Genomic DNA, 9,548 nt, shown 5'->3' with positions numbered 1-9,548 from the left:
TTACAACTTCTTTTAGTAAGAATATTTGTTATTTTATCTTGCGTATAATTTTTCAAGAACATGAAGAAGAGAGAATCCTCAAAGAGATATTGTACTCCAATCAGTCACTGCCATCCGCTGCCATCTCGGATTCTCAAATCTCATGTCAAAATGCCTGTCATGGTCTGTCAGCTGTTTGTCATTTCCAAAATAACCTTATCTGCGCCTCTTCATCTTATCTATTCACAAAAATATCATATAAATTAGCTCATAGCCTCTTTTTCTTTACATGGTGTACGCATAAAAACTATATATTCATATTTCATTGAGTGATCTATTTTTTCTTCACCATGGAAATGAGTCTTCGCAGCGTTAGAGTTTTCAACCGGCTTTTGAGAAAACCCTTTGGGATCACAGCTTATAGGAATGTCACGGGCACTGCTATCAAGGAAGAGGTCAATGCAGAGTTACTGAACGTATTCAACCGAGATATTAGGAACGGTAAGTGCTTTGGACTTGTTATGCGCAGTTTACTTTAGTCTAATGTCACGATATAATTAATTAAGCTTCAACCTCTTAAGAGACCAAGATTTCGAGCTTATCATTCACGTTAGCCTTTAGAAAATACTGATTAGAGGACTGTCTCAGAAAGAGCTGCGTCATGTAATGCAGATAATGGCCGGAACATACCACAACTACTACATAACATATCAACCAGCCAGTTACATCAACTTTAAGCAATATTATTGTATACTTTAATGTTTTATTCATAAATCTAGTAGGTATATGACAGCAAGTTGTATAACTTGCACCTCTGATGACTAGAATCCACTTAGCAAAACATATTTTGCCCAATAATAAGTATTATAGATTATTAAACAATTACTATTGATAAGGAAGTACCAAACTGTTTGTCATTTGTGGTTTGCTGTATTGTGCCATTCTGAATAAAAAAAAACTGAATTAAAAACCTCTGCCTTACCTTTTTGCAAAATCAGTTATACATATACTAAAGCCAACTTAGCATTTTTGATTCTTTTGTTTAATCAGGCCTTTAACTGACGTGTGAATTTGGATACAAAATCTATTGAAATAATATTCAGGGGCAAATCACAATAAAGTTTCCAAATCATCCATCTGCCTAGTTTTTTCTAGAAAGTATGGAAAAAAATAAAAGCAGGGGATTGCTCATATAGATTACTCATATTGATTGTGAGAGTTAAGAAGTAGTAGGACGGATTTATAACAATTGACAATAGAACAAAAAAATGGGTGTTTAATTTTTGTAAACATATAAGCAAAAACCTTGCTTGGTTCACTTTTGTCCTCCTTCATTTACAAATGTGGGATTGTACAAAATAAATATGCTCTCTAATAAGTTTTTCTGTAGCTATAATTTGTGTGGCTCAAATTAGTCAGGACAGCCCTGTTTTTTTAAAGAACAGTCATACACTGCATTATGTAATTTTTATCTCCACTTTATCAGGCTGTGCATAAAAAGACATTTTTACATAATAATATCAGATACCTACAACGTCAGCTTGCTTATACATAAACATTGGAATCAAAATGATAATATTAATGATAAAGTATTTACGTATTTCATGTCAAGATCAAGGACATGATAATCAATTTATTTTTAATGTCTATTCAAAATGCACTTTTACTTTGTGTTCCTCGTCCCTTTCAAGTCTTCTAGGGAAACTGAATACCTATCCAATCATACGATCCTTTAATGTCACACATTCGTCTTATCACCACTGTAATCTCACAGAAAAGGTCATAAAATGCTTAACAATGTACTTGATCATTTCTATCAACTCACTAGCTAGCTCCAGGGGTTTTACCCCCATCTCTTGGTACTACTTGGTGTACCTGCATAAAAAGTAGCCTTTAACTATCCTCTACACTTAAATATTTTTTCCAGTAATCCTTGGATTAGTGTGTTCAAAGAAACACTTCAGTATCAAAATATTGTATAGTTACATAATAATTGTTTTCTTCAGGTGGTGTAGTACCAGTATTCCGCAGAGCCCTACTATTCCCGACTCGCGTGGCGTTACAAGATGAGTTCGGTATCTACACATACGCGGGATTGTACCAAGCTGCCTCCGCGCTTTCACAGGAGATTGCCGCACAATTGGGTGAGTATGGAATATTAAGGGCTGAGTAGCCATGTTTTTAACTAATATTATTCATCAATCGAATACATTGAATTTTCTGGATTTAGCATGAAATTAAGAGTGTATTTGAATATAAAGAAAATTTTTAAAAGATTGCTTTGGCTACTACTCCAATCATTATAACGCAAAGACAATAAATATACCTGGTTATTTACTTTATGTTATAACTCCATCTTAACTAACTGCGACTGTGACTACCAATTTTTTATTTGGCTACTTAAAGCATTAAGATTTTGAATTTATTAATAAAGTAGGTGTGGAATATATTTTTTTTATAGTAATCTCTCAGACTCAAAACAAATCTAAGCGCTCCTAAAGCCTAAGATTGTAAATTGTTTATTTTGTTTTCAGTTGGCGAATCCGAGAGGACGATAGCTTACATGTGCAACAATGACGCGTCGCATGTTATAGTGCAGTGGGCCATTTGGATGTCCGGCAACATTGGTAAACCTTTACCTGTCTATTTTGTACATTACAGAAAATTCTGGATCTGGATACCGAATTTCATTTAAATCGTTGCCGAAAAAGAAGATTTGAGTGTGTGGGAAATAGTAACCCTTAAAAAACATAAAGAGAAATAACGCTGAATATGTATAAGAAATGCGTAAAGTGCTTGTTCATTGTAAAATAATTAACGTACCTGCTATTTCGATATTCGTGTTTAACAAATTACCGAGAACATGTCATGTACTTTACATATTTAAGTTGGCTGACTATGTTGTTTTGTTGATTTGTTTTTTAGCGAACACGGTTAGGACGAGAATTGCACACGACGCCCCGGGTTCGACTCCCGAGTAGAGTAGCGTTTGTCTCTATTGTTCTAAAGAAAAACTGAATTGAAACAAATCATTTGAGATTACACAATTGGGACTTATTTGCGATATAATTTGTTTTCTTTTACCGACATTTCAACTCACGACGGTCAGTACAATTTGGCCGAAACATCGGAAAGAGATAAAGGTTTATATGCGATACCTAACCTTTATAATATCTCGAAGTCCCAATCGTGTATAGGTAAATATGTAAAGTTTAAAGACTTATACATATTTATCCTTCCACAGCGGTACCATTAACCCCACTCCACCCAGCGGAGATGCTGAAATACTACCTAACAGACAGTTCCTCAAGCCTGGTGGTCTGCACCCAGGAGTTCGAGAAGGTTCTCCGCCCCCTGACCCTGGAACTTAAGAAGCCTCTTCTGGTAACCGGAAGAGATAGCGTGTTAACCGCACAACTGTATCAGCCAAATACGTCATTTTTGAAGCCTAAACCGGAGGAGACTTTGAATGATATAGGCAAGACTAATTCGTGGTATGGACATAATGAAGCGCTCATTATTTATACTAGTGGTAAGTGTTTTATTGTTTATCTAAATTCCGTTTCTGAGGGAAATACTTCCCACTCCAGGATATAAAGTAGCATATATGTTATTCTCATTCTGAAGTGATTTAACTGGCATGTTTCACCAAAATCCGTTCAGCCGTTACGCTTCTACGATATAACGGAAAACCGAGATAGATAAAATTTTATATGAAGACTAGCTTCCACCCCTGTAGCTTCGCCCGTGTTCCATAGGCTATATCGACTACTCGGCGCACCCAAATAAATAATTCGACAGATGGGCTTTCTCCCACTTTTTTTTATCAGTTCAGTAGTTCCCGAGATCAGGGCGTTTAACAAGCAAACAAACTTTTTTTTTATAACAGTACCTGTAAATGTGTTTTTTTTTTCTATATTCAGGTACCACAAGCAAGCCCAAAGGCGTAGTATGGACGCATAGCATGCTACAAACTCAGATATCCGCCTTACATTCAGCGTGGCAGTACTCGGCCAGCGATGTAGTGCTGCATACATTGCCACTGCACCACATACATGGGCAGCTCAACTCTATGCTCGCGTCTTTGGCTGCCGGAGCTAGGTATAGTTATATTTTAAATCTGTATAATGACATAAAAGAGTTATAACCAATGGTAGTCGCTGGACACCAATGACTGTGTTTTTCGGAGGGCACGATAAACTGTAGGTCCCGGCTGTCATTGAACATCCCTGGCAGGCGTTACGGGTAGTCAGAAACCAGTAAGTTTGACACCAGTATTGGGTTGCCCGGGTAGCTGGGTTGAGGAGGTACAAACTCAGATATCCGCCTTACATTCGGCGTGGCAGTACTCGGCCAGCGATGTAGTGCTGCATACATTGCCGCTGCACCACATACATGGGCAGCTCAACTCTATGCTCGCGTCTTTGGCGGCCGGAGCTAGGTATAGTCATATTTAGAGTTAATACTTGTTGCTCATTAAATAATCGTAACTTCATTGAAAGACCTAGAATTAAGTATTACACATATTTTGTTTTAAAGTTGCCTTATTTAACAGAGATGTGGCTGTAAGCTCAATTTTTATCTCCACAAAAAGAAATAAACTCAAAGTCAAAAGTCTTTTGGTTCAAAGGGGTTTTAGTTGACCCAATAAAATTTTGTAATATTTTTTTCACATATTACTGGTGAAGAACTTTATTTTAAACAGATGTAAATAACTCCTTAAATATTGAATAGCGCCTTACATATTTCGAATAACTATTTTCTCTTCTATCAACTATCTTTTTTTACTCATTTTATTAGTGTCTAGTATTGTCTGTACTTTTTTATCCATGCATCATCTTTTCGTGAAAAAATGAATCCTCTTATTTTATCAAAAAATGAATCCTATTATCTTTCTTTCACAATGAAACTTATAGTCCCCTCTATCCCCCAGACTGCGCATGCTACCCCAATTCGTCTCCCACAACGTCTGGTCTCGTCTCCTCGGTATGGGTGAACGCGACGAGACCAAAGTCACCGTCTTCCACGGAGTTCCCGCCATGTATGCCAGGCTGGTCGCTGATCATGAGAGAATGTTCTCCGACCCGAAGACCGCGGAGTACGTGAGGACTACTCTTGGGAATCGTATGAGGCTTATGTGTGCTGGGTCGGCTCCGCTGCCTGCGACGCTGTTCTTGAAGTGGGAGGAGGTAAGTTGTAACGCCATTCATATATCCGACACTACTTCGTGTGTATATAAAATATTTATTAGTATATGTTTTAATGTTTCAATATTTATGTATAGTACTAGCTTCTGCCCGCGACTTCGTACGCGGATCCTGTCCCTTATGCCAGCGACTACGGGGTCAGCAAAATCAAAGATCTGAATAGTCTGATATTGAATTTTAAGGGCCCGTTGACTTGGAAACAACGGAATACGCATAACCATTAGAAACGTTCCATATATTTAATTTTTGTACTTTAACGGCAAAAGCACAGCAGACTAAACAAAACGCTGAGAACTGAACCGCAATAGACGTGACCATAGGGATAAAAGTGGTGATTCTAATTAGTCCGCATTTAAGTTGTGAGTGGCAAAAATATTAGGTACACGTATTATTACGTAAAAAAACATTAAATAGATGACAAAGTCGTGGTGACTTAGTGGAAGTCGTGGTGGTTTAGTGGGTAGAGAACCAATCTCTCAAGTATGAGCGTGCGGCTTTGATTCCAGGTCTGGCAAGTGCCTGCCAATGCAACTTTTCTAAGTTCGTATGTACTTTCTACGTATATTTTGGATACCAATGACCGTTATTTGGAGGGGATGTTAAACTGTAGGTTCCGGCTGTCATTGAACATTCTTGGCAGTCGTTATGGGTAGTCAGAAGCCAGTAAGTCTTACCAAGGGGTGTTGGGTTGAGCGGGTAACCGGGTTGTGGAGGTCAGATAGGCAGTCGCTCCTTGTAAAACACTGGTACTCAGTTGCATCGTGACTGGAAGTCGACCCTAACATAATTGGGACAAAGGCTCTGGAGATAATAACGACAATAATAATGAGATACAGGCACCGCAGGACATCTGAGGCTGATGACGGGGAGTAGCGACCCCGCGGGGCTATATATACTGAGTTCTCCAGGGAGAGTATACTGTCCCCCATCTCCGGCCGGTCGGAGTGAACCATGACGGGGGTAGGTCTCACGCCTCTGGCTTGGCTTGGCCGTCCAGAGTGGAGTCGCTAGAGCAGGATTAGTAGCCCTGCTCGGAGGGTAGGTGTCTCATGGTAAGCACAGGGAGCGCGTAATCAGCGTTTAAAGTCCACCGAGGTATCCTCACCCTACAGCCGCTCATGTACCTGTTGCCCTCTTGTTGCTATTCAGTGACTGGTTCCCGGGGGCCCAGTAAGTGAGGTGGCAAGTCTCCACCTGCCATTTTTACATGTACCTAATACATTGTCATCCACTAACAACCCATCACAATAGCCCAAGTACTTTTCCTCCATAGTTAGCAATAGTTTAGCACAGAACCGGGGATTGTCTTTTTTTAACGACGTCCACCGGGGATTGTCCTTGGATTCATTTCTATAGTGTATAAAGGGATAATCGTCGGTTTTGTGTCACCATTTCATTAAAGTTGTCTCAAAAGGGCTTCAGCGTGTTGGCTTCGGCCCCACGTTTGCCTCCCAAAAATTCGGAACTCTGTAGTCCCGAGGTCTGGAAGAGACATACAAAATAATAATGAGATATAACGCAACAAAGTCGGAGAGTGGGGGCTCGTGACGCCACGTCTAGGTATGTAAAATTTGTACTAAGCAGTGACTTAACACAAAATTCAAGCGCGTTGTATCTTCGTTATTATTTGTTTGTGAGAGAGAGAGAAAAGAAAAATACGTGTCCATTATTTTAGGGTTATCTAAAAGACGGACAAATTACTTTTTTTTGATTCGCCATACCCATTTCATAACATTCATTTCTATACATTTCAAGTGTAGTATTGCTCTTGAGGTCTTCAGGTGTTCCAGATCTTCGATGTTTATACGTCAATAGAGAGTGCTTATCAGATTGAACCACTTTTGCTAAAACGTCATATCTTCATATGCTATAGTCTAGCTGGACCCCTGGAGTTCCACATCAGGTGTTTTAGATCTTCAATTTGTATAAGTCAATAGAAAGTGCTTATCAAATTGAACAACTTTTGCTAAAACATCATACCTGTATATGGTACAGAGAAGCTGGGCTCTTGGGGTTCCACATCAGGTGTTCCAGATCTTCTAATTTATTATCTCAGCTGAAAATGCTCATCACATGAAACAATATTTGCCATGGCACCATTTTTGTATCTCTTATAGTTTCGTTGGTCTGTTGGAGTTCTGCATCAGGTCTTCAAGTTTCGAAGATAAATTATAGCCTATATGTTGACCAGGCTTAATACTGATACAACAAAGAAAAAATCATTGAAATCCGTTCAGTAGTTCGGAAGATTAGCGTGTACAAACAAACAGACATACAGACATACAGACATACAGACATGCAGACATACAGACAGAATTTTTTTTCTGGATTTGTGCTCCATTACTGTTTCTAAACCCCACCCAATTATTATTTTTTTAATATATTCAATGTACAGACACAGTTTTTTTACAGATTTATTATATGTATAGATTTTCTATGGACCTTAGATGCCTGATTTAAATAAATAAATAAAATATATCAGGCTGTTAAACAAGGTTCGGTTTCACTGTACGAAGTGTCAGTTAGTTAATGCTATTTGCTAGATAAATACTGCTTGTAATTTCTGCCAGTGTATACGTATTTCTAACAGAAGAAGATACAACTGAGTTTAGCCGCATGTGGTCTACACCTAGCCGGCTAGAACTAGGTGTAACTGCACTTCGGGCTATATCACTTTTCGACGAGACTTGTTAATCTTAAGGAAACTCTGGTTTTATAATCCTGCGCACTATATACCATGCAGTAGGAAACTGAACTATACTTCGGCCGTTCAGAGAATGCGTTCCTGACACCTATCAGTTAGTCACGACTAGTGATGGGCACAACATAACACTGAGTTCGTTACCGTTCCTTCAAAATGAACCGCCGCATTATTTTAAGATTATTTTCGTTTTAAATTGGCGGAATCATTTGTTTTATATTTTAGTTATTTAAGTGGAAACCAAAAAAAGGTAATATTCATATAATAAAATTGTTTTATTTATTCTTTGTTACAAGTACATTGAATTGAATGTGCGAACAGAATATTAATCAGACTCCGATTTGCTTGAGGAGGTGGTGTCTTCATCATCATCTTCGCCTACATGTATAATTATATTATTATCAATAACAGAATCAATCCTGATATCTCGGTCTAACAAAAGCCGGGTAATCAAATAAAAACAGATCGAAAACACTTGAAAAACGTGGTCTATGCGCACGAAACGACAACGGACGACTGTTTTAGCGTCACAAAATGGCGGCCCATAACGCCATTTGGGGTTACCATTTTTAATCTAAGTATAAAAATGCGGTTTGGTCATAGTTTTATTTTTATATTTCATAAAAGTTATAATTAAGTCTTATAGTCCATTATTTTCCAATTCTTAAAAAGAAAATCAAAACGTATTATTTTATATTATAACTGTATAAGAACAGATTACGATACTTGCCTGTTATTTTTAGCACAGCACTACAAAATATAAACCGCTGACATAACCTTGTAATAGCGCAGTATAGATTTAGAAAAATATTGTTTACCAAGTTATTTGACACTCAGTTTGGCACAAAATTATAACATTCATTGATTATTGATATAATAATGTTGTTTTAATGCTCCTCAATGGTTAAAACGGTAAACAACCAGCAAAAATATTTTTATCGTAACTGCAACGCCATTGCAAAGTTACGTCGTCAGTTCAATCGCGACGTGTCAGGAACGCATTCTCTGAATGGCCGAACTATAATAATCTAATTTTCAGTTTCCCTTCTTATATAGATATGCTTTATAGATTGCAACAAAACTATTTTATGTTAAGGAGTTTCAATACCTTTTGAATTGAAGACCTTTTGGAAAGTCAGCTCAAAACTTATTCATCCTTTCTTGCTCCAGATTTCAGGCATGCGTCTCCTAGAACGTTTCGGCATGTCGGAAGTGGGGATGGCTCTGAGCAACCCCTACCGTCCGTCGGAGGAGCGGTCGGTGGGGTGCGTGGGGCTGCCGCTGCCCGGCGTGGGCGCCAGGATCGTGTCCGTCAGGGAGGACACTGGGGAGATGGAGCCGCTGGTCACTGTGGACTCGCCTCCACCAGAGACACAGGTAACATATTTATACTGTACTGGTTTCCGCCAGTAATTTCACTCGCTTTCTGAAGGAACTACTTCCTGCATCCGGATGAAACGCCTATATTTTGTTGTGTAAGTTATATCGTCAAGTTTCGTCAAAATCTATTCAGCCGTTGACGTTGAGACGTGAAGAATTGACAAACATACTCGTACATACTCACAAACTCAATAGTGTAGCGTTATTGGAGTTTATGTATTTATTGGCCCGCCAACAGCATTACAACTGGAAAATGTATAAAAAAACATAGTGTAATAAAT

The 9,548-nt window shown here is 38.5% G+C and overlaps 1 protein-coding gene across 1 annotated transcript in view; it reads left to right on the top strand.

The window, feature by feature from the left end:
- Positions 1-167: 167 nt before the first annotated feature.
- Positions 168-9,548, top strand: part of LOC124641511 (malonate--CoA ligase ACSF3, mitochondrial) — a 13,414-nt gene continuing 4,033 nt past the window's right edge. Inside the window, exons 1-7 of the mRNA XM_047179603.1 lie at positions 168-480; positions 1,986-2,123; positions 2,514-2,606; positions 3,224-3,511; positions 3,903-4,080; positions 4,913-5,168; positions 9,058-9,264. Of these exons, the coding sequence (XP_047035559.1) occupies positions 330-480; positions 1,986-2,123; positions 2,514-2,606; positions 3,224-3,511; positions 3,903-4,080; positions 4,913-5,168; positions 9,058-9,264 (1,311 nt within the window). The 5' untranslated portion in view covers positions 168-329. The remainder of the gene's footprint in view (positions 481-1,985; positions 2,124-2,513; positions 2,607-3,223; positions 3,512-3,902; positions 4,081-4,912; positions 5,169-9,057; positions 9,265-9,548) is intronic.

This window comes from Helicoverpa zea, chromosome 22, assembly GCF_022581195.2.
Source record: "Helicoverpa zea isolate HzStark_Cry1AcR chromosome 22, ilHelZeax1.1, whole genome shotgun sequence".
Taxonomy (NCBI): domain Eukaryota; kingdom Metazoa; phylum Arthropoda; class Insecta; order Lepidoptera; family Noctuidae; genus Helicoverpa; species Helicoverpa zea.
The sequence above is the reverse complement of the archived record's forward strand: the minus strand, read 5'-3'. Positions and strand labels throughout refer to the sequence as shown.